Below are 23,157 nucleotides of genomic sequence, written 5' to 3'. Positions count from 1 at the left end.
CCACCCCCCTGTGTGTCCGGGAGACCTTCCTACTGGGACAAGTAAATCGAGTTGGGACAATGGGACCTGGCTTCAGGCCGCAGTCCCGGGGCAATTCTAGGCAGATGCCACACGTGGGCCAGGACAGGTGGTGGCACTGGGGCCGCCTGGCCCTTTAAGAGAGCCACTTAGGGAGGGCACCTGTTGCCCAGCAACAGGAGGGCTTGTGTGTACCTGTCGCTGGGAGACCAGAAGTGCCCTGCTGGGCACAGAGTGGCCTGGAGCTGCCCTGCTGACTGTCCCTCCCTCGAAGGGGAGCGGGCGTGGCTGGCACCATGGCACAGACAGACGTGCTCCTGACCAAGCAGCCTGCCCCACAGACGGTGCCGGCCTGCGAGATGCCCCGGAAGGTGTATGATGTGGCCCGGAACACGGGCGCCTACACGTCCTCGGGCCTGGCCACCGCAGGCTTCCACTCGGCCAAGTACCTGGTGGACGAGTGGTTCCAAAACTGCTATGCCCGCTACCACCGAGCCTTTGCCGACCGCGACCAGTCGGAGCGGCAGCGCCACGAGAGCCAGCAGCTGGCGGCCGAGACGGAGGCGCTGGCATGGCGCACGCAGGAGGACTCCACCAGGAAGGTGGGTGCGCGGCTGCAGGACATGCACGGCTGGAAGTCGGAGCTGCAGCACGAGGTGAGTGAGCTGGACGCTGAGACCGACCTGCTGCTGGCCCAGAAGCAGCGGCTGGAGCGTGCCCTGGACGCCACCGCCGTGCCCTTCTCCATCGCCACCGACAACCTGCAGTGCCGCGAGCGCCGCCAGCACCCCGACCTCGTCCGCGACCACGTGGAGATGGAGCTGCTGAAGGTGTGCTGCCCCTTCCGCTCCCAGAGAACTGCGGGCCCGGCTGCCCTCACCCTTCTCCAGGGAGCGTGGCCTGCACAGGGCCGAGGGTGGCGGGTTCGCACGTGGGTCCCCACGACATGGGCAGATGCTGGGTGGGCGCATGCGGGCTCAGGAAGCCCGTGCCCCTCTGTACACACAGGAAAACGCAGAGCATGTAACCCTTCACACATGCAGACATGTGTGGAGCACACGCCTAGGTCCACACCCAAGCACAGAGATGCTGGCTCTGTATGTAGGTTGGGGACTAACAAGGTGCTGGGCGGTGGGGTCAGGGCTCAGGCCATCCAGGATGGAGGTGCCATCCCTGACCCCAGAAGGGTGCCTAGTCTGACCTTCCCGGAGCCTGGTCCTCATAGTGGACACTGTGTGAGGCCCAGCTCCTTGTGAGGTGGGCCCCAGCTTGGACCTGCTGAGGTAGGGGCAACATGGTCTGGGGGCAGGTCCCGGTGTACGGGTTTGAACAGGTATGGGGGCTGGAGCTGGACCTCACATCAGCTCACCCTAATCCCATGTCTAGGGTGCCCCCCTCCCCCATTATGGCTCATCCTGGGGTGAGGGTGACAGAATTCACACCTGGACATGTGTTGGGGACATCTGCCTGAGGATGGGACACTCAGAGGCCACTGAGGCAGGGAGGGGTCTGGCCAGGTCCATCCACAAGCCCTGATGCCCATCCACACATACCCCAAGGATGGGGAGGGGCCTGAGCTGAGCCCTGTGAGAGGCTTCTTGAGGTCTGGGATGCAGGCAGGGCCGGGGTCCTGGGTCCCTTGGGTCCTGGCACCTGCTGGGCAGCCCTTCAGGTCACCCTAGGTCATGCAAATTAAGCCTGACCCTGAGTTCTTGAAGGCCTAGCACACCATAACTCCCCTCCCTGATGCCTGTGCTGGAAATCCAGGCCCAGCCCAGCATTCAGGTGTGGAGGGGGCGGTGGATGGAGGCCACCTTCAAAGCACAAGGAGCCTTCCCCTCAGTGGGACCTGTCCTTGGAGCAGCCCCACAAGGATCAGGGAGTTGCACAGGCCCGTCCTCTGCTCCAGGCAGCTCTCAGAGCCTGAGGGCTTCACCTGTGAACTGCAGGCTGTGGGCATTCCTGGGAGATGCAGGGCCCTGCACGCTCCAAGCTCAGTCCAGAACTTTGAGCCCCTCCCCTCTCCCAGCCCCAACCCCCTCCTTGGTCCCCTACCACCTCACCCCACACTCAGCTGTTCGACAACCTCCCAGGTCTCTGGCTGCAACCCCCCTGCCCTGAGCCAAGAAACTCCGCCCCCCCCCCCAATGTGAAAACACCAACAATGGTCCAGGGACAGGGAGACAGACCCATGGGACAGACCCTGACATACGTGGGTTTAGAGCCAGACGGAGGTGAAAATCCAAATGGGAGCAGGAGGGCTGTTTGTGCACAGAAAACAGAGGCATGGTAGTCGCAGAAAGACACACAGGGTCCCCCTTGAAAGCTCAGTGGAGGAGAGAGGGCCTCCCTGAGCCCAAGGCCCTAAGGAGCAGGCCGGGAGGGCACCTGGTTCCCAGGGGTCAGGGGCCCAGGAGGTTGTTGGCCACCAGTGCCCAGGGCAGGCTGCAGGGATGGCCCCTAGAGCCCAGGGGCTGCCCAGTGGGTGCCAGACGAGTGGGGGCTGCCTCTGATGACGGTCCCAGCAGCCGGTAGAAACCCCCAGGAAGAAAACCCGCACTCCGCTACACCAAACAGAATGTTCAAAAGCCCAGAACAAACCCAATGAGAAAGAGCTGGGCTCATCCCTTGTTTTCCAGGGAAGAGACTGGGGGTCAACAAGCTGGCTGTCTGGCCCGCGATTACCCAGCCAGGGGTCAGGTGTTGGCCTGAGCATTTAAGGGGCTGACCATGGGCCCACAGCAGCCTGGCCATCCTCAGATCCTCACCAGGGAGTGGGGTCTTCTCCCCCAGGAGACCGAGCTTATCCGGAACATTCAGGAGCTCCTAAAAAGGACCATAATGCAGGCCGTGAACCAGATCCGGTGGGTCTCTGTGGTCCCACGCCCTCCCCTGTCTCCTCACCCCTTGGGCTGGCTCTGGGCAGGAAGTTGGGGTGAGCAGGCCCGGAGTCTCAGAGAGGTGGGGGCTTATCCCAGGTCTCAGGCAGGAGTACAGGGCAAGTAGGGGCAACTGCCGGGGGTGGCAGACCCCTGCATGGCCTGGGTGCCTGGATGTCCAGAACCCAGGCCAGCTTTCCAGGGCAGGGAGCAGCGGCTCCTGGACACTGTTGGCCAGGCAGAGCCTGGGTGGCCCGAGGACCCCCATACTGGGCAGAAGAGGTGGCCTGGTTCTCAGTGAAGAATGGGGGGTGTGCTTGCTCCTGGGGGTGGCACCCAGTGCCTCCCCCACCCCACAAACGCAGACCCTGCCCACCCTAGGCTGAACCGTGAGCACAAGGAAACGTGTGAGATGGACTGGTCTGACAAGGTGGAGGCCTACAACATCGACCAGACCTGCGCCCACTACCACAACCAGAGCACCGAGGTGCAGTTCTACCCGCACTCGGCCAAGTTGGAGGAGAGGTGGGCCACCTCAGCCCCAGCCCCTCCCAGGGACCCTCCTCCAAACACCTGTCTCCAGCACCTGCACCTGTGCTCCTGCGCCCTCTGCTGGGGACCCTCCCCCAGACCCCCCAGCCCCCTAGGCTGGGCCTGCAGCGAGCAGGACCCCTGCGCAAGTACTCAGCGCCACACGGTTCCCCAGGGGCTTGGGGCCTGCGGAGGGAGGCAGGACCTGGGGGCTTCCCTGCAGCTCCTCGGGCGGCTGGCAGGGGGCGCGCAGCCACCACACAACGCAGCGCAGCCTGGGGGGCGCACGGGGCGCTGGGGGCGCAAGGGGGCAAAGGGACGCCGGGTCCAGCGTGTGCGGAGGCCGCGCGGCCGCGCTGGGGGTGGTGATTTGTGCTGGGGCGCGGGGAGCGCGGGAGCGCCTGTGGGCCGGAGCCGTTGGCAAGTGCCCCCACCGACGGCGGCGCCAACCCGTCCCCGCCCGCAGCGCCTCCACGCCGGAGACGTGGGCCCGGTTCACGCAGGAAAACCTGTACCGCGCGGAGCGCGAGCGCCTGGCCTCGGTCAACCTGCGGGTGCTCATCGACTGCATCCTGCGGGACACCGCCGAGGACCTGCGGCTGCAGTGCGACGCTGTGAACCTGGCCTTCGGGCGCCGCTGTGAGGAGCTGGAGGACGCGTGCCAGAAGCTGGAGAACCACCTGCACAAGGTGACGCCTCACCCCGCGCCCAGGCCACGCCCACCTGCGCTGGCCACGCCCCACCCACACCGAGCCCGGACACCGCCCCCGCCTCACTGAAACCCCGCCCGCGCCCGCGCCCAGGCATCGCCCCACCAGGTCCCTCCCCCAAACTAGGCCCCGCCCCCTGGCCCCGCCCAGCCCCGGCCCCGCCCAGGCCAGCACCGGAGCTGACCACCTGTAACTACAGAGCCACCAAGCTCCTTGTGGGCAGCCCCGCCTCTGGCTTGGTCACAACGTGGCCTCATCCCAACCCCTCCTCTGTCCCGTCCATCCTGAGGGACCCCAGGCTCAAGGCACCCACTCCTCCGCGGGCCCTCACTAAACCAATAAAAAACCAGGTGACCCTGGGGTGGCTGTCAGGCATGAGTAAGGGGGAAGGTGGCAGGAGATGGCCGGGCCTGGCAGGGCTCTGACCCGGGCTCTCAAGGTGCCCTTTGCTGCTGCCATGTCTCTGGTTCTTCACCAGGGTCGGGGGCCTGGGTGACCTGTGGGACCCGGGGGGTGGGTCGCTCAGGCCAGAGATGCAGGACAGCAGGCTTTGCTGTCCCACCCCCGCCCTCTGGGTGCCCTTGGCAGGGCCGAGGTGGCTGCACACATCTTCCTGCCTCCATACGTCCCGGAGAGTCCGTGGACAGTCCTGGGGAGGAGGAGGGTGGGGTGGGACCACGCGGGCACCCCAGGGACTGTCCTGTGTGCAGACGCTGCGGGAGATCACAGACCAGGAGCACAACGTTGCGGCCCTGAAGGAGGCCATTAAGGACAAGGAGGCGCCCCTGAAGGTGGCTCAGACCCGTCTGTACAACCGCTCACACAGGCCCAATGTGGAGCTGTGCCGGGACGCCGCCCAGTTCAGGTGCCCACCGTGGCTGTGACCCGGGGCAGGCCTGAGCGGGACAGCGCACCACCCACCCTCTGTGCCTGTCCCCTGCCCCAGCCGGGCCTCCCTTGGCCTCTGGGCCCCAGGAACACCGCTGCCTGCAGGCCTGTCTCGGAGACGCACAGGCTCACACACGCAGGTGTCCCCACACCCCACCCCCACCCAGCACGACTAGACACGGATGTGCCTTTCGCAGCGCTGAGTGTCAGGGACAGCGTAGCACTTCCTGCTTCATCCCCTGCTGCACAATCTTCCCGGCAAGGAATCTCGGGGTCTGAGAGGTTGAGCCCCAAGGCCCCCGAGGCCCCCGGCCACCCTGCCCACGCCGCACCATCTAGACCCCTGATGGCACGAGTGGCCCCTGGCCCTGGCTCAAAGCCTAGGCGGGATCGTGTCTTTAGTGTTTCTGACTCATCGAGTACCAGCTTCCCTTGTCAATGGAATACCCCTGCCTGGCATTCCTCCTTCCCTGCCCGCAACACAGCTGGGGACTGGGGCCTTGTGCGGGGCCAGGGGTCCAGGCCCCAGGAATAGAGGGAACCGGGACCTCAGCGCAGTGCTGGCATTGCGTGTAACTGCTGCACAGTGTCACTGAGCACGGCCCTACAGAGCCCTGCCCACGCAGGCTTTCCCTTCTGGCCGGGGGCAGGGCCGGGGCAGCCAGGAGAAGTCCCAGCTCGGGCCCAGTGCAGTGGCCCTGCAGAGCTGCGGTCTGAGGGCATGCCCTCCCACAGGCTGTAGGGAGCATCCTGGCCCAGCCCACTCCACGTGGTGGCCAGGTTTCCCTTTGGGACTTTTGGGTCTTCTTATGGCCCAGCAGCTTGGCCTGGACCCCTCACCAGGGCTCCCGGGCCTTGCCCATCCCAGCCTGGAGCCCCAGCTCACACCTGCCTCCCCCTGCCCCACAGGCTGGTGAGCGAGGTGGAGGAGCTCAACATGTCCCTTGCAGCACTGAAGGAGAAGCTTCTAGAAGCAGAGCAGTCGCTGCGCAACCTGGAGGACACGCGCATGGACCTGGAGAAGGACCTGGCCGTCAAGACCAACAGCCTCTTCATCGACCGCCAGAAGTGCATGACCCACCGTGCCCGCTACCCCACCATCCTCCAGCTGGCCGGCTACCAGTGACGGGGGCTGGCACCACGGCAGGTGCCTCTGTGGCCTGGCTGGACATGGGGCAGGCCCTGTCCCCCCGTCCCTCAAATAAAGAGCATGTTAGCTTTCTACTTGTTGACGTGGTTCTGGGGGGAGTCCAGACACTGCAGCCCGGGCAGGTGGGCTTTACCTACGGAGCCCCTGTCCAGGCCGATAGGAGGCGGGGGCTCAGAGCCTTTGCCCGGGCAGTTCCTGCTGCCTGGGGCAGCCCCGGTTACCACCTGGAGGGTATGTAGAGGCCCCCGCATGGCTGACCGTGGACCAGTGGCCTGCCCCCCCCCCCCAGGCAGCTCTGAGTCTGCAGAGATGGGCAGAGATGGCAGAGGGCCCACCTGAGCTGCCTGCAGGACCATGCAGAGGAAGCGTCCTCTCCTGCCATCACAGAAGCCACAGCACTCATCGCCCCAGCAATGACCAAAGCCCCAGCCTTTTCCTCCCTGTGCCCTGGACACTGTCCCCGTGCAGCTGGCCGGCTCTGCCCCGAGGGACTGGGCCTGGGATTGGGAGCATCCACACAGTGCCCCAAAGCTCCTGCAGGGCGCCAGGCAGGGCCTGGGACAGTGACCATGCAGAAGATGCACGGGGCCTCTCCCTGCCACCTCCACCTGGCACTGGGTGGGCACCCAGGGTGACAGATGCCTGGGGACCCTGAGCCCGGGGGGGGCCTCCACTCCCAGCCACCTTGGTCAGCTTGGGTAGCCAGTGTCCTGTCCAGCCTCTCCTTGACCAGTGGGTGAGTCAGGCTGGGGTATGGTGGGTAGAGGGCTCCCAGCGGCCATCTGGCCACGCACCATCCCTCGCCCTGTGTCCAAGTCTCCGTGTCAGGGCTCCGTGCAAGGAGGCCCCTGCCACTGTGCCCAGCCCACCTTGGACAGACAGCTCCCGTCGCTGTCTGCCCGCCCAGGGCGGCTCATCAACAGAACTCAGGGGAGTGTCCTTCCAGCTGCTGGGAGCTGGTAACTCCCTCTGTGTGCACACGGGCCACTCAGCCCCATCATCGCCAGCACCAGAGGGAGCGTCCCCCTGCGCTGAGGGCCTTCTCGTCTAGCCCCCTGCCCCCTGTGGCAGCTGCTGGGCACCAAGGGGGCAAGGTGGGGGCTGAGCACAGCTCATTATCTCTCAGATGGGCTGGTGGCCCCGGGCTGGGGGGCACGGCACAGGCCCCGGGGCTGCCGGCTGGGCGCTTATTGTCTGTGGCTGTCCCACGGCTGCTGGTGAGCTAGAAAGTTTGTCCCTTGTAGAGACAAACCACCAGCCCGTGGAGCCTGGCCAGGCTCATGGGGAAGGTGAGGCCATGACGCAGGCACGGGCGTCTCCAGCAGCCCTGAGACCTTGACCCTGCTGGGCTCCACGGTGGCACAGCTGTGCGCCCGGGGCCCTGAGGCCACCGGGGTCCTGGGGAGAGGGAGCAGGGTCGCTTCAGGCCACCAGAGCAGTAGGCAGGGTGCCGTCCACCCTGGGCCCACACTACAGTCTCCGTCTGGGGAGGGGATCCCAGGGAGCTGGGGCAGCTCTTGGCCTGAGGGGTGGGCTGGGGTGGGGCGAGTGTGGTGGGGTGGGGGGAGGAGAATGTTCCAGGGGCTGCAGTGTCGCCCCACCCTGCTCCCCCTGCAAGCCCCCTGATGCCCAGAGCTGCCCCACACATCTGGGTTGCCCTTGGCTTCCTAGGGTTTCCCTGTCTGTGGAACAGTCACCCTCGCAGTGAGTGAGTGACCCCCCCCACAGGATGCCCAGCTCCAGAGTCCGCGTCCATCCCTCCCAGGACCCCCTGCGCAGCCCCCTTTAGTGAAGTCTGTGGTAACAGGCACTTGGCCTACTCCCCGACCCCCATGCTAGGGCTGCTGCTGCCTTGGGGGGCGTGGGGGCATCTGGTCCCCTGGTCCAGGGTCAAGTCACAGGTCAGTGTGGCCTTCCTGGGCCGAGCGGGCTGGAGGCAGCGAGGGAGCCCAGGCCTCCTGTGGGCGACGCAGTGGCCCTCTGTGGGCCGCTGACCCGTGGGGCCGTGACGCTCAGCCACGCTCCCGTCGTCACGGAGATGTCAGGCGGTGTGTCTAAGGAAGGCTATTTCTGTCCAGGTCCTCCCGCCACCTGCTGAGTCACCCTCGGCCCTTGCTGACCACCTGCACCCAAGGGAACACACTGCACCGGGGCCCAGCCAGACCCCAGGGAGCCTAGGGTGCCTTCCAGGCCCTTCAGCCCACACCTGCCCCCCTCGAGGGGGCGCCCCCACGTACAGGGCCAATTACCTCGCTGTCCCCTCCCCCAGGGGAAGTACAGTGACCACACATCCTGGGGGGCAGCTCTGCTTGCGGGTGTCAGGGGAGGCGCAGGAGGAGGGATGCGGGGGCCCAGCAGCGTGGCCAGAGCCTGCCAAGACCCCCAGCGGTTGAGCTCTTCCTGCTTCCCTCCACCACAGGGCATGCCCCCGGCCACTCTGAGCCCATCAATGTCCACTTTACAGCTGGGGAAACTGAGGCTCGGACGTTAGGAGCAGCAGAGCTTGGGCCTCTGCTCCTCTCTTCATGCCCTGGAGGCCAGAGTCGTGCTGCCAGGGAGGACCCCCCGACCTGCCCTGGGCCCACCGGCTCCCACAGGGACGCGGTGCTGGGAAGCAGAAGCCACTGCACGCGCTGCCCGGAGCAGCTCCCGCGAAGCTGCCTGGTCTCAGAGCCAAGCCCATGCCCAGCACACGCTGACGAGGTGTGGGGACCCGCCGGGCCTGTGAGTCAGGGCATAGGGCCTCGGGCTTCACCCCTGCTCCACCTGCAGACGGGGGTGAAGACAGCTGCCCCCAAGGGGGCCTCCAGGCCCTGCTGCAGTGTGAGCTGTCAGCTCCAGGACCTGGCTCCAGCTACCGCAGCCCCCGCCCACGGCTCTCACCCCTCCTGCCCCTCAGCCTGGCCAGGGAAGCCCCCACAGGCAAGACTGCTCCTGCCTCCCGGCCCCTCCGTCCTTGACCCTCCCTGCTCATCCATCCTCCCCCACAGGCTGCTGGCTTGGGTGGGGGGATGCTTACCAGGGTATCACCTGTCCCCACATCCAGAGGCCAAAGTGCTGGGCCTGTCCCTGGGCCCAGCGTCCAGCTGTCCAGACCCAGAGCGGAGACGAGGCCAGGCCCTGGTGTGGGCTGGGCTTCCAGCTCTCAGCAGGCTCAGTCCCTTCCTGCACTGCCAGGGGCGGCGGGGGTGGGGTGGGTGCAGGCGGCGGCTCACAGGGTCCACCCTGTATCTTCCAAAAGGCGGGGCTAAGGCCAAGGATCCCTCACCGGGGGTCACAGCACATCTGCTCTGCCGGACATGGAACCCTGGGATAGCACAGCGGGGATGGGGCAGACACTGCTCTGCCCAGCCAGAGACGGGAGGGTGTCCCTGTCACCGAGTTGGCCTGCCACAGGCATGGTGGCCCCGGTCTGTGCCCCCCCATGTTGGCCTCCGGCCCCCCACCAGACTGCGCCCAGTCTCAGCTCTGGCCTGACTCTCTGCCAAGTGTCTGCACCCCAGACGGAAAATGATGGCCAGCCCACAGAGCTTCCCCAGCTCACCCGCCCCAGACAGGGCCCCAGACAGGCCCCAGACCATGCCATGGCACAGGCGCTGGCCGGAGGACCTGGGGCCCCCGTGGCAGGGCCACGCAGCCCCTGCGGCACTTGGCGGGCGGAGGGCAGGCTGGGTGGCGGACAGCAAGGCCCTGTGCGCTGCCGGCCCAGGAGTTCTGAAGCTGGCCCGAAGCTTGTTGGTCTTGGATGGTCCGGGGGAAGGCGCGGGCGCCTGGGGTGAGCATGAAAGGGCTCTTTCACGGGCCTTCAGGGCAGTGACACCGGACACAGCCAGGCAGGCAGGCAGCGGCACCCGACTGCGCAATGGTAATGGGGGGCGTGGGGGTGGGTAGGGGGTCCTCACAGGCACCCCGGGCAGGCTGGGTTTAGAGGGGGTCGTCTGTACTCCTCTCCAGACCTCAGAAGGAGGGAGACTCCAGCCCAGACCGTCTGCTGGGCAGGCCTGGGGGGCCATGATGCCGGAGACCCCAGGCATAGGCCTGCCTGTGGAGTGGGATCCCCTGGAGGGTCCTGCCAGGTCCCCCCACAGGAAGAATCCAGGAGGGGCTTGCAGCGTCCAGCACAGCCAGGAGGGCGGGTCAGGGTCTGCTGGACTCTGGGGGTAAGGTGGTAAACAGAAGGGGTCCCCCCTCCAGGAAAGCTCAGCCTGAGAGTGGGTCGCACTCCCGCAGTGCAAGAGGAAGAAACTCATCCTGGGCTGCAGTCCCTGAGGGCTTCCTGGAGGAAGGTCCTGTGTCTTTCTCAGCAGGGTTGCACGCCAGGGAAGAGTGAGGACCCCAGCCTCACACGCCTGCCCTTACAGGAGATCTGTCCTGGCTGAGCCTCCCGGAGGTGGCCAGGGAAAGCATGGACGGGCCAGGTGTCAGACAGGGTCTCCTGGGAGAGGGGAGGCAGAGGCAAGAGGCCCAGGCCTGGTGGGGATTAAAGACCATATTTTCCACCCTGGGGAGCCTCCACAAGTTGCTTTCCCTCCCCTAGCAGCTCAGGATGTGGGTACCACCCTCTGCCCAGCCAGGCAGCCCAGGAGAAGCTGCCCGGTGAAGGGCGCCACCCAACCTGGGCCCAGAGCCCAGCCTCCCGGCGCTGGGGCACTGCCCTTCCCTGAGGCAGCCCGGCTGCCCCTCCCCAAGGGCTCCACCGGCCACTGGTGGGTGGGGACCTTAGGGAACGGAATCAGAGCCCATCGCCCCATGACAGTGCCCCGTGGACTGCCAGGTGCGGGGTCCCCAGCTGTGGGGGCTGCAGGCTGTTAGGGTACTGGCTACAGCCCAGAGCCGTGGCCCTAGGGAGGGGTGGGGAGGCCACACAGAGCAGCCCCTGGGAGCGAGCCTGGAAACACCAGCTGGGACAGCGTGCGGCTGCCCGGGTCACCTCTGCTGGGGCTCCAGAGGGGCAGGCGTGAGCTGTCCCCCGTGCGGGCCCCTGTAGTGCTGCGTTGAGGAGGCCATGTCCAGGTCCAGGCGAAAGTGTGCAGGGATCTGTTAGTGATGTCTGTCGGGGCTGGGGCTGAGGATCCAGGAGGGGCCCACAGAGGCCCCACCCCCAGACAGGTCCCTGGCCTTGTGTGCCAACTCCCCCAGACAAGGGGGCACAGCCCAGACAGCTGCGGGGCTTGGGGCTCAGCGGGGCCTCTCCTTCTCAGACGCCGCCCCCCTCTGGTCCCCCACCAGGCTCTGGCGAGGATGGCAGCCTCCGGCCTCCTGCTCCTTCTGGGGCTGCCTGTGGGGGCCTGGCCCGGCCTGGGGCTGCCCCGACGGCCCTGCGTGCAGTGCTGCCACGCCGCCTGGCCCCCCGCCGCCCCTGGCCCCTATGCCCCCTGGAGCGCTGGGGAGCCAGGGGTGCCGCTGCCCCACGTGCGGCCCACCATCGACATGTCCATCCTCAAAGGTGAGTGTCTGTGGAGAGGCAGCCCCACCCCACCCGTTCCCACAGGGACACCCTGCACTGAGGGGGCAGGGAAGGGGGCCGGAGAGCCCTGACCTGGGCACCTGGGCCCCCGTGGGTGGCACACTGGTCACCTGCCTCTGGTGGCCTGGGCAGGGGGCTGGGGCAGAAGGCGGCCCGAGGCCCCACCCACCCCGCAGCAGCTCCCCAGGCCTAGTCTTCAGGGGAGGCTGGAGGGAGGCCCGGGGTCCCCGTGGATGAAAGTGAGCTCCAGGAGCCCTCGCCTGGGGGGGCTGGTTGGTAGCTGCACTCGACTGGGCTTGCCAACTTCCCAGCCTCTCGTCCTGCACAGCCCAGGGCAGACCCATCCTCTGCAGCTCTCCACCGTCCCCACACCGCAAGCCGCTCAGGCCCCAGAACAGACAAGGCCTTGGGGCGTGGCTTCTGCTGGCCCCATGTGACTGGACCCCACGCCCTGACCCGTGGCTCCCACTTGCCCCCCTGCAGGTGAGAAGGGTGAACCGGGCCTCAGAGGTCTCTCTGGCAGGAACGGGAAGGAGGGCCCACTGGGCGCCCGTGGCCTCTGGGGCCACAAGGGTCAGAAGGGGCAGGCGGGGCCGCCGGGCCCCCTGTGTCAGCGTGCCTATGCGGCCTTCTCGGTGGGCCGGCGGGAGGGCCTGCACAGTGCCGATGGCTTCCAGGCTGTGCCCTTCGACACGGAGCTGGTGAACCCGGATGGGGCCTTCCACCTGGCGTCCGGCCGCTTCCTGTGCGCCGTGCCTGGCGTCTACTTCCTGAACCTCAACGTGCACACCTGGAACTACAAGGAGACCTACCTGCACATCATGTGGAACGGGCGGGCCACGGCCGTGCTGTACGCGCAGCCCGGTGAGCGCAGCATCATGCAGACCCAGAGCCTGCTGCTGCCCCTGGCCACTGGCGACACCGTCTGGGTGCGCATGTTCCAGCGGGACCGCGACAATGCCATCTACGGCGAGCATGGCGACCTCTCCATCACCTTCAATGGCCACCTGGTCAAGCCGGCCGCAGAGCTCTAGCCCCCACAAAGCCCAGCCCTCACGGCGCGCCTTCCCCAGACACCGCCCAGTGCGACCTCACCCTGGAAGCTGAGGGGCCGTGCCAGCTCAGCCGGCAGTGTTTGAGCACCAACTGTGTGCAGTGACGGAGCGCCAGCTGCATGCAGGCACTGAGCAGAACGCCAGGGACACGGCCAGAGCAAGAGGACTTGGGGCCATCCCGGTGGGGGTGGACACAGACAGGGCGTTCACACCGAGACATCCGGGACGGAGACCTGTGGTGACGGGCACGCAGTGGGCCAGGTGGGCTGCGGCGGGGCGGGCGGGCAGCTCCACGGCCACGGGGTTCGCCCTCGCAGTAGAGCCATCCACTCTGCTTATAAATATCTGATCCAGGCAGCAGGGCGGTGGAGACATTTGCGGAACTCCTGCTGGCTGGACACCGGGGAGGTGGGCAGGGGCCGTCCTGTAGACACTGCCTGCACAGAGCCGATTCGAGCAAGAAACATGCAGAACCCCAGGGGTGTACGAGGGCGGCCAAAGCCCCGAGACAGGACAGTGTCAGGTGGAGTGGGGGGGAGAGTCTCGTCCTTGGGGTGAACACAGGCCCTCACTCTGTGGGCCAGTTCTTGCAGACTCCCAGCATCCCCTCCTCTGTCTGGATGGCGGAGCAAGATTGCACCTCGATGTGCGCCCAGAGCCCGGGGGAGGCCCAGACACCCCAGTGTCACCACATACTCTGATGTGGCTGAAGTTGGGGCCTGGCGGAAACGGAGCATCGTGCAGGCTGCTTGCCTCCCCCCTGCAGGCAGGGGTGTAGCTGGGGGGTGGCTTGTTCACTCCATAGCAGGGCTCCATCTACCCGCCCCCCCGTTGGAACCATGGGGCTGCCCCCCCCCAGGCCACAGGGAGTCTGTTCCTTTCCTGGCTTGTGCCCCCGGCCTGGGCCTTCTGCCCAGCCCCTCCTGTGGCCCCGTCACTGGTGCCTCCTCCCTGGGCCTCCCCTGCATCTCCTCCTGCAGCTGCTCCCTCCTGAGCGAGGGTCCTGGGCAATGAGGCCACGGAGGCCGTGGCAAGAGCAGTGTCTGGCAGCAGCGGAACCCCACAAGCTGGATGAAATCCCAGGCTGTGGCGAGGAGGCTGGAGTGGCAGGCGGGCTGCACTGGGCAGGAAACGTCGGAGCCTTCCAGAGGGAAAGTCCAGAGGCCGACGGCCAGGGCACGGAGGAGGTAGAGGTGGCCTCTGGAAGCCCCAGAGCCCTCTCCCCTGTGGACGCACCAGAAGCAACCTCCTACAGGCCTAGCCTGGGGCCTCATGGGTGCTGCCAGATGTGGGGTTCCCTCGTCCTCATTCACCCCGGGACCCCCAAAGAGCACGCACCTGGTCCTGGCAGACCCCCGGGAAGGTGGTGCTGAGCTTGGGGAAAGGGGTGGTCAACAGAGACCATTCCCAGATACACAGAACAGGGGCTCCTCCTGTCCCTGGACAGAGGGCCGTGCCTTTGACAGGTGGAGAAACTGAGGCCCAGCAGGAGTGTATAGAACCCCCAAGTGTGTATGGTGCAGGGAGCTGGCCCTCTTTGGGCTGGGCTGTCCCCCACTATGGCCTCAGACAGAGGAAGAGGGTCTCACTGGGGAGGGGCTGCTGGGACCCCCTTTATCGTCCACACGGGGCCTGTCTGCAGGGGGAGGGCTCCCTGCCAGCAGCCCACCCCGTGGCCAGGTCCTGAAGCCCCTTGTGCAGCGGGCACGCCCCACGGGCACACCATGGGTCCTGCCCCGCGTGTGTCCTGGGGCCCCAGGTATGAGACGCTCACACGTGCAGGTCCTACAGCCCATCCTGGCCCGTGGGGTATCCCATAAGGAAGCTGAGACCCGTGGGCGTGGGTTCCTGTCACTCCGAAGTGCCAGCCCCGGTCCCCGCACTGGGTCCGTGTTCACCCCAAACAGGGCCCTGACCTGGGGAAGTCATTGACTAGGAGGTCAGCACGGGCAGGGCTCTGTACCCCGGGATGCCGAGCATCGGGGGGGCTCAGAAATGACCCCGTCCCCTGGAACACGCCCCCCCAAGCAGGCCCTGCTGGTGTACACGGCAGCCACAGCCCAGGACGTGGGGCGGGGGGCCAGGACGGGGTCACAGGCTGGGGAAGCTGTGGTCCCACTAGATGTAGGAGGGGGCAGGGAGAACTATGGGAAGCAGAGGCCCTGGGCCCCCTGACCCGCGATGCCAAGCTGGGTGGACCCTCAGACTGCATTTTGGCTTTTGGCCTGTGCCCTTTTACGGGTGCGGTAGCAGGTCACAGCCAGGGCGGCAGTAACGGGCAGGGACCTCAGGAGCAGCCCCAGAGCACCGGGGGTGCGGTGGCAGAGAGGGCTCGGCGGTAGGGACCAAGCTGCCCCAATAGGAAAGGGCCCCTGTGAGAGGACTGCCAGGACCCGGCCTCCCCCCACCCTCCTCCCAGAGGCGGGACCCCTAGGCCCCAGCGTGCAGCAGGCCAGGCGGGCCAGAGGGAAGCCTCTGTCTTCCCAGCTTGCTGTGTGGCCTCAGCTCCCACAATCAGCGGCAGGTGGGTGATGAGGGCCTTGGTCAGGCTCCCAGAACAGCCATGGACGAAAGGGGCCCGGGTCCAGGGTGGTCTGCTGACCTGGCGGCCACTCCTAACCTCACGGCGTGAATCCAGCTGTTGACGGAGCCTGGAGAGCAAGGCGCTGGGACAGGGTGTCAGAGCCTCTGGGGATGAGCCCTGCGGCCAGCTGCCGACCCAGGAGGCCAGGGCCGCTCAGGCCATGAAGGCTGGCTGATAGCCCCCAGATGCCGAGGCCACCACGCGCTCTGAGAACCACAGGAGGGGGCATGCTTCAGGGCCCTAGGGGTGGGGGAGGACAGCCAGCCGACACTGCCGGGGGTCTGGGACAAAATGCCAGCATCCCCCCCCCACACACACCCTCCAAGTTCATTTATTTAAAAAAAAAGGAACGACTGAGACCCAAGCTATAGTCACTACCTGCAATGTGACCAGGCCGAGAGGAGCAGCTGAGTGACCGGGTAGGAGGCCGGGGCTGCCCCGAGCACCTGGGAAGCCAGAGAGGAAACGAGCCGGACTGGAACAGTCAGCGTGAGGCAGCGGCCGTGTGCACGCGGCGTAACCAGGACTGTGCGCGCCATGAGGGGGACGCTGCAGACAGCACGGCCCTGCCACGTGTCCCCGAGGGGGGACTCCAGTCGGGAGCCAGGTACCCTTAGAAGTCTGTCAGTTTAGTGGATTCCAATAAAACAGCCCTTAAAAAAATCTAGTGAAATTCATATAACATAAAATTGACCATTTTAAAGTGAACAATTCAGTGGGATTTAGCACATTCAGAGCAACCAATCTCTCCATCTAGTTCTAGAACTTTCTCGTCCCCCCAGAGAGACCCTGGCCCCCCCCGCCTCCCCCCATCGCGTTGTATCTCTGGATCTGCCTCTTCTGTGTGTTTCATAGAGATGGAATCCCATGCCGCGTGGCTCTTGCACGTGGCTTCCATCTCTGAGCGTCATCCCCCAGCTGGGTCCACGCTGTAGCACATGTCGGGGTTTCATTCCTCTTGGTGGCTGACCCCCGCCCCGTCCCGTTGTATGGATGGACCACGGTGTGTCCGTGGGAGCGTTGGTGGGCTCTCACGGGCAGCGCTATCATGAACGTTTGTCTACAAAACCCCCTTTTTCAGTTTTGTACAATAATGCTGGACACGACCAGCATTAGAATAGACAGGATTCTAGAGCATTCTGACCCAGCCTGGGAGACACTGAAGCCAAGCCTGAAGATGGGGTAGCGAACGCTGTGGCAAGACCGAGGGCACCCCGAGGACGAGGGTGGCCGGCGCTCCAGCAAGGCAGGAGGCCGTGACGCCCCCACATCACGGGCATCCTATGGGCTAATGCACATTCCAGTGGAGGAAAAGGGTCGCCAGCAAAAACGTGGGGTGCACCCTGCCACAGTGGCATCACCCACAACAGCTAAAACGGGGGAGCCACGCAGGTTATCCGTCGATGATGAACAGAGAAAACGTGGCCCATCCACACAATGGAATGTTACTCAAGACACGCCAGCACGTGCCGCGCCAGGGGTGGGCCTTGAGGACACGGCGCTCAGGCAGAGAAGCCTGTCGCAGGAAGACAAACACGGCAGGATTCTACTTCTCGAGGCCCCTCGCGCAGTCGGATCCCTGGAGACAGCAGGGAGATGGAGGTCACGGGGGCCGGGGGCGGGCGGGGAGTCAGCATTTCACAGGGACGGAGCTTCAGTTTGGGAAGATGGACTGCGGTCGTGGTCCCACAACAGCGCGAATGTGCTGAAGGCCCCTGAGCTGTGCACCGGACAGTGGTGACGGGGGCAGACTTTCTATTATGTGTGTTTTACCACAATTAAAAACATGTGAAAATATTTCGCGGGTCTGTGGATGGGGAAAGACTTCTCAACGTAAAGACCAAAGTGGGAGCATTTCCCAAGTAGCCGAGAGACAGGCTAACCCTGTAAAATTAGCAAACATCAAGCCTGAAACCCCAATGCAGGGCACACGGACGTGTGAGACCGGAGAAGGGGGACGATTCCTCAGAGTGGGAAGGAGTGAGACCCATCCTGGCCCCGGGCAGGCTGCGTCCACACACGCTCCTTCACAAGCTGCCTAGTCACGTCACCCGTGCCCCTCAGGGGACCCAGGCGGACGCTGCAGCGTGGCCGGCCCCGGCAGGGTGGGCCCAGAGGACACGTGGACAGATCCTCCGTGCACAGGGCCGGTGAGGCCACAGCCAGGCCTCAGACGCAGGAGGCCCCAGGCAACGGCAGCCTCTCTCCTGTGACCCCTGTCCCCTACCCCACTGTGCCACCAGCCACGGGGTGGACCCCTGCCTGGCTCCAGGGACCCCTCGGTATGACCGCTGGGCACTGAGCTAGGAGGGAGGGAGAAGACCCCACAGCACAGGCTGGGTACCATGTGGGTGGGCATGGGGTAAGGTCCCCAACCTAGCCAGAGCCCCCTTCATTCAATGTCCTCCTAGGCATTCAACACACACCCTTCAGGAGCCCAGATGGCACTGGCCAGCCCGGACAGGACAGTGTGCTTGGCTGCAGGGAGGGGGGGTGGAAGTGTCCAGGTTGGGGACCCCCCCTCCGGCCAGGGTGAGAGAGAGGGTCCCAGGCCCAGCTATCTTTCCAGGTCCCATGCCCTTGACATCTGAGGTACGCAGATGCCCTGAGAAGGGACCACTGGAGACCCAAATCTCAACACCCATCGCCCTGACACCCCCAAAGCCCATCGCAGCTCTCTGGGCCCCCCAGGTTCCTGTGGGAAGTCCTTCTTGGTGTCTAGCCATGGTCTGCCCATCCTCCTGCCTCAGGACACCTGGAGGGGTGGGGCCCTTTCTGACCCCACCCAGGGCACCCCAACGTCGATCTTGCTGCTAGGGACTGGCTTGTGAGGAGCTGCTGCCAGCCGGGCCGTGGTGGCCAGCCTCAGTTTCCCTCACTGTGGGGATACCTCTCCCACCCCTGGCCCCACCCTGCCAGGCAAACAGACCCCTCCCGCCTCTGCCCTCCCATCCCGGAGGCAGCCTCACCCTGCCCCTGCAGGCCGGATTTCCTGGGCAAGGTCACTCTGGGAGCCACTGGAGCCCGGCGGCCAATAAAATGCATCGATGCGGAGAGAGAGTCCATAAAGCAGGTCAACCCCCCCCCCCAGCATGTTTGCTCTGGGCCGCCCCACCCCCATGCAGGGCCTGGGGACACGGGGCTTCCGTGGCCCCCGCAGCCGTCCCCAGCCTGTGCCGGGTGTGGGAAGGCTGTGTCCCCAGGCCTCCTGAGCCCACCCCAGCTCCCACCCCCCCACAGGCTTTCAGGGGTGCCTGGGTCCTCTTGCTTCCTGCTCACGGCCCCACCCCCACCCCCACCCAGCGTCAGGGACTGTCCACACCAGCCAAGCCTAGTTCCCAGCAACCACCCAGAGCCAGGGTCCCAGGGCTGCCTGGGATCTCCAGGGACGTCCCATGCACGCACGCTCATACAGACACATGCCCCCACGCACATACACACGCACGCTCACACCCTGCACGGCAGGATCTGGCAAGGGCACTGCTGGCGTCTGCAGCACGAGCACGGGTGCACACACACGAGCACAGGCGCTCTGGGCTGCCGTGGCCCCGGGGAGGCAGCTCACGATGTCAAATCAATTGGGAGAAATTGATTTGGGCAGAGATTTCCGAGCCATCTGCTTGCTCCCCAAAGTCAGTCTGAGTGGCTGCACTTTGCATCCAAATCCCAGGGGAGGTCTACCTAAGCAGCAGGCCGAACGAGCCTCAGTTTCTCCCGGAGCGCCCTCTCTCCCTGGGTGCTGGCCCCTGGGTGGGGGGAGGGCGCGGGTCGGGTCGCCAGCCAGGCTTTGTGGGCCCCACCTACAGGGAGCCGCCCCAGCCCCCAGGAATGGAGCGTGGGAACAGTGGAGACAGTCAGCCCCCGTGCGCCCAGGACAGGGGTCCCCAAGGAGCCTCCCGCTGCCCATGCCCACGGGCCCTGGAAGGACCAGACGCCCCCTGCATCCTCTGAGACAGCATCCTGATGCCACCTCCCAGACAGCCCACCTGGCTGCCCCAGGCCGGCCCCCAGGGAAACACCTGGCTCTTCTTTAGACCCCGCTTATTTGCACCGTCCCTGTTATCACCGGAGTGCCCCGGCTCCCACGTCCAGCAGGCGCTTGCCCACCCCCATTCCAGCCTCCTCTGACCCACGAGCTCTGATCTGCACCAGCTTCGATCGGCTCCAGGGACAATATTTGCTTTGGGAAAGAGTCAAACATTTATTCTCTAATTTATTCAGGAGATCGGGTTGTCAAACACAAGCGTCCTCGTTACACGATCGTGTTTCCAGGCCTTGGCCCCTGTCCAGGGTTGGTGCAAGCCCAGGCCGCGCTGGCCAGGCCTTTCCCCTGCCCGGCATGCACCTGCTCCCTGTCCCCTCCTGCAGGTCGGAGGTCCTGCTCCAGGCAGACCCAGGAGCATGAGCCAGGGTGTCATCAGGCATGGCTGTCTAGATGGGGGGGCCGAGTGAGCCCCCACATTCTCGTCCTTCTTCCAGCCTTGGGCAGAGGCTCAAGGCACATGGGACCCCAGCGAATCTCGGGCTGACATCTTCTCTAGGACCCCACTACAGGCCAGGGGCGGTGGGAGGGGGTGGCGCTCCCGGGGGCGGATGAGACGGTTCTAGTCTGGGGACCGCAGAATCCCTCAGGGGCCTGGCATTTCCTGGCATTTGCACACACCCACACGGTGCTCCTTCCAAGTGGCTGCTGTTTGCGTTAGGAGCTGCTCCCCCCACGGCAATCTCGGTAGTTCTCGTCTGCTCTTGTCCCCCGCCCTCCCCACGCCAGAGCCCCCGACAAAGCAGAAGAGATAGTTGTGGGTGCCTGCCCCCTCCCCAGGACGGCCTCTCCGATGCCTTGGGGACCCAGAAGGCTGGGGGGCCGACTCTCTACCCCCAATTCAGCCACACTTTGCTAGCCGCTCTCCCAACCGCCTCCCACCATGGAACCAACCATGACTGTGGCCAGCCAGTGGCAGGGGGGTGGGCAGCGGGGGGATCCCCAAGGCAACAACAGAGCTCTGCAGTCCCAGACGTCCCCTCTGGGGTCCCAGCCTGCCCCAGCTGGCCGTGCACCACTTCCCCCCTTTATCTGCCACCCCCAGAGTCAACAGTTTCAGGTCCAGGGAGCCCAGCACATCCATCTGTCTTTAATTTCGCAGACTCACACTCGACTGGGCCAGGTGACACAGGACTGATGTGAGAAGGCACGGGGGACCAGACAGCAGAGGCAAGCGCTCCCCAGCTGACACTGGTGGTCACTCCCCAGCCTGGCAGGCTGGCACAGGCCAGGGGCAGGATAAGAAGGTCGAGATGCCCCGAGCACTGCCCGGGACACCTGGCCTCTCCCACCCTCTCCCTTGCGTCCTCCACGGCGAGAGCAGCTCATCACTGCAGGACCAGACACGGCTTCGCCCCAGACCGCCGGTCCTCACACCATGCGGAGAATCCAGGCCATTGCAGGGCTCACCTCAGCAGGCCTCTGAATGGTGGCGGAAGGCTCTGCCCGGCAGGGAATCCAGACGCCACCGGGAGCCACCCGCCCGAGGCCCTCACACCCGGCTGGTCTGCATGACCCCGTTGGCCTCGGAGCCACGCACGGGCAGCGTGGCCTCCTGCAGCCGGCCGCTCTTGTCGGGCTGTGGTTCCGTGGCATCTGCGTCCTCAGCACCATAGCCCTTGCGGAGGCACAGAACCTTCCGGAAGCTCTGGCGGAAGTTGTCGGAGAGGAAGCCGTAGAGCACAGGGTTGGCGCAGCTGTTGGCGTAGGACAGGATGACCACGAAGAAGTAGGCGCCAGCGGAGGCGGGCTCCTCGGGCAGGACGAAGGCCAGGTTGACGATGTTGACGATGAAGAAGGGCAGCCAGCAGCCCACGAACACCACCACCACCACCACCACCATGCGGGTCACCTTGCGCTCCGAGCGCCGCCGCGAGGCGCCCACGCGCACGCCCGACGCCTTCACCTTGACCACGATGAGCAGGTAGCAGAGGCAGATGACCAGCAGCGGCCCGAAGAAGCCCAGCACAGACGTGTAGATGATGAACACGGCGCCCCACAGGCCCACGGGCTCCGGCCAGCTGAGGTTGCAGGTGTTCCAGCCCTCCTGGATGTCCGCAAAGACCACCAGCGGCAGGGACATGAGCAGCGAGAAGGCCCAGACCGCGGCGCTGGCCAGCTTGGCCACCCTGGGGCGGCGCCAGCGCGTGGAGCGGATGGGGTGCACGACGGCCAGGTAGCGGTCCACGCTCATGACGGTCAGGCAGAAGATGCTGGTGAACTGGTTGACGCCGTCCAGCGTCATGACCAGGCGGCACAGGACGGGGCCGAAGGGCCAGTAGGAGACGGCGTTCTGCGTGGCCAGGAAGGGCAGCCCCAGCATGAGCAGCACGTCAGCCACGGCCAGGTTGAGGATGTAGATGTTGGTCACGGTCTTCATCTTGGCGTGGCGCAGCACCACGTAGATGACCAGGGCGTTGCCGCCCAGCCCCGCCGCGCACACCAGCAGGTACAGCACAGGCACCACCACTGCGCGGGCCCCCGGCGAGGGCGCCGGCCCCGCCAGCGTCCCGTTCTCACCGCCCGCGCTGGTGGCCGCTGAGGAGGTGTTCCAGCCGGCCGGCGTGGGGGCCGGGAACAGAGGCTCCATCGCGGCCGCTGCGGGCCAGGCAGGGCGCGCGTGAGCAGGGCGCGTCCTCTCTGCAGAGAAAAGGGAGGGCGGCAGAGCGATTAACGGGCCAGGGTGCTTCCTCCCCGGGGCCCCGCCTGCCCGGGAGGCACGGGATCACCCCATGGCGGGTAAACATTATTACTCATGTCCAACTCGGCCGGGAGTCACATTAAGCAAATTGTTTGGAAAACCAGCCCAGAGAGGAAGGAGCTGAGGGACAGCACCGTATCATCTGTTGATACCCCGACAGCTTCCAGAGACCTGACTGTCCCTACAGCCCCGTCTGCCCCAGGACAGCCTGCCGCGTGGCCGACACCTTGCTGGTCTGCTCGGGCCTCAGGGGGCCTGGGGGTGGCCTCACCGCCCCTATGTCTCCCGCAAGGACAGAGGATGGCACAGGAGAAGTGGAGAGGGACGGGCGCGGTGATAGGAAGACCGGGACAGCAGCCGGGCGCGCCGCACCCCTCACACCCACCCACCCAATGCCGGCTGGAAGTGCAGTTACACCCGCCGAGCCCCACTCTCCTGGGCAACCCCTAAAGCCATCGGGAGGGTGCCAGGCCTTCGCATGGCCGAGGAGCCAGACCTCAGGCCACAGACGCTCTGCCAGCGTCCACCAGGCTCCCAGGAACACCGTCCCCTCGGGGGCCCCCGCAGAGCCCACAGACTGGCCAGAGGAGTCGGGTGTCCCCACCGGCCCACAGCAGAGCGGGGCACGCCCCCACACTCGAGACAAGCAGGGAGCATAGTGACCATGTCAGAAAGGAGCCCTCAGCTCCCGCGGGGCAGACACGTTCGAACCTCCAAGTTCACTGGGCTAACCGCCGCTAGGAAGGGGGCCCTAGAAAATCAGCAGTGGGGAGATGGGTCGGGGGATTCATTTCCGACGGAATAAAAGTAATAGGAGGCTACAAGTATATTTAAGATCTATTTAAATAAATACGTGTAGGATTCTCAATAAGGCATGGATAAAAATATTATGATACAAATTTGGCTCCTGTCTAAGAAGTAAAATGAACAAGTGTGTATTTTTGAAAGTTACAACTCTTGGGTGTGAAAAATCATTTGGACTTGAAAAAAAAAATCCACAAAAGTCAGAACTCGCTCAGGTCTGGATATAGCTGAAGAGAGAATCGGGGAACGGGAGCGGGGCTGAGGGACCCCCTGGGAGTGCGGCAGGCTGATGAGGGGGTACGGGCTGCGGCGGGCGCCAGGTGGGGCT

The 23,157-nt window shown here is 65.4% G+C and overlaps 3 protein-coding genes across 3 annotated transcripts; 2 read left to right on the top strand and 1 right to left on the bottom strand.

Annotated features, from left to right (window-relative positions):
* Positions 1-314: 314 nt before the first annotated feature.
* TEKT4 (tektin 4) lies at positions 315-6,152 on the top strand. Its single transcript, XM_026484974.3, has 6 exons — positions 315-848; positions 2,812-2,882; positions 3,279-3,422; positions 3,895-4,117; positions 4,849-5,003; positions 5,936-6,152. Exons 1-6 carry the CDS (start codon positions 315-317, stop codon positions 6,150-6,152), a joined length of 1,344 nt encoding a protein of 447 aa, XP_026340759.3.
* A 5,265-nt stretch (positions 6,153-11,417) lies between these two features.
* C1QTNF8 (C1q and TNF related 8) lies at positions 11,418-12,677 on the top strand. Its single transcript, XM_026485020.1, has 2 exons — positions 11,418-11,622; positions 12,127-12,677. Exons 1-2 carry the CDS (start codon positions 11,418-11,420, stop codon positions 12,675-12,677), a joined length of 756 nt encoding a protein of 251 aa, XP_026340805.1.
* Positions 12,678-19,494: 6,817 nt separating this feature from the next.
* Positions 19,495-21,914, bottom strand: SSTR5 (somatostatin receptor 5). The gene has a single exon (XM_026484987.4). The coding sequence runs from the start codon at positions 21,912-21,914 to the stop codon at positions 20,817-20,819; it is 1,098 nt and encodes a 365-aa protein (XP_026340772.1). The 3' UTR covers positions 19,495-20,816.
* Positions 21,915-23,157: the final 1,243 nt, after the last annotated feature.

This window comes from Ursus arctos, unplaced genomic scaffold (assembly GCF_023065955.2).
Source record: "Ursus arctos isolate Adak ecotype North America unplaced genomic scaffold, UrsArc2.0 scaffold_2, whole genome shotgun sequence".
Lineage (NCBI taxonomy): Eukaryota > Metazoa > Chordata > Mammalia > Carnivora > Ursidae > Ursus > Ursus arctos.
Note: the sequence above shows the minus strand (reverse complement) of the source record. Positions and strands in the feature narration are given on the sequence as shown.

Excerpts from the sequence above, each read along its gene's own strand:
- TEKT4 (XM_026484974.3), top strand. The coding sequence starts at position 315 with ATGGCACAGACAGACGTGCTCCTGACCAAGCAGCCTGCCCCACAGACG. Across the intron at positions 4,118-4,848 it reads TGGAGAACCACCTGCACAAG|ACGCTGCGGGAGATCACAGA; the intron begins GTGACGCCTCAC and ends TCCTGTGTGCAG. Across the intron at positions 5,004-5,935 it reads CGGGACGCCGCCCAGTTCAG|GCTGGTGAGCGAGGTGGAGG; the intron begins GTGCCCACCGTG and ends CCTGCCCCACAG.
- C1QTNF8 (XM_026485020.1), top strand. The coding sequence starts at position 11,418 with ATGGCAGCCTCCGGCCTCCTGCTCCTTCTGGGGCTGCCTGTGGGGGCC. Across the intron at positions 11,623-12,126 it reads CGACATGTCCATCCTCAAAG|GTGAGAAGGGTGAACCGGGC; the intron begins GTGAGTGTCTGT and ends GCCCCCCTGCAG.
- SSTR5 (XM_026484987.4), bottom strand. The coding sequence starts at position 21,914 with ATGGAGCCTCTGTTCCCGGCCCCCACGCCGGCCGGCTGGAACACCTCC.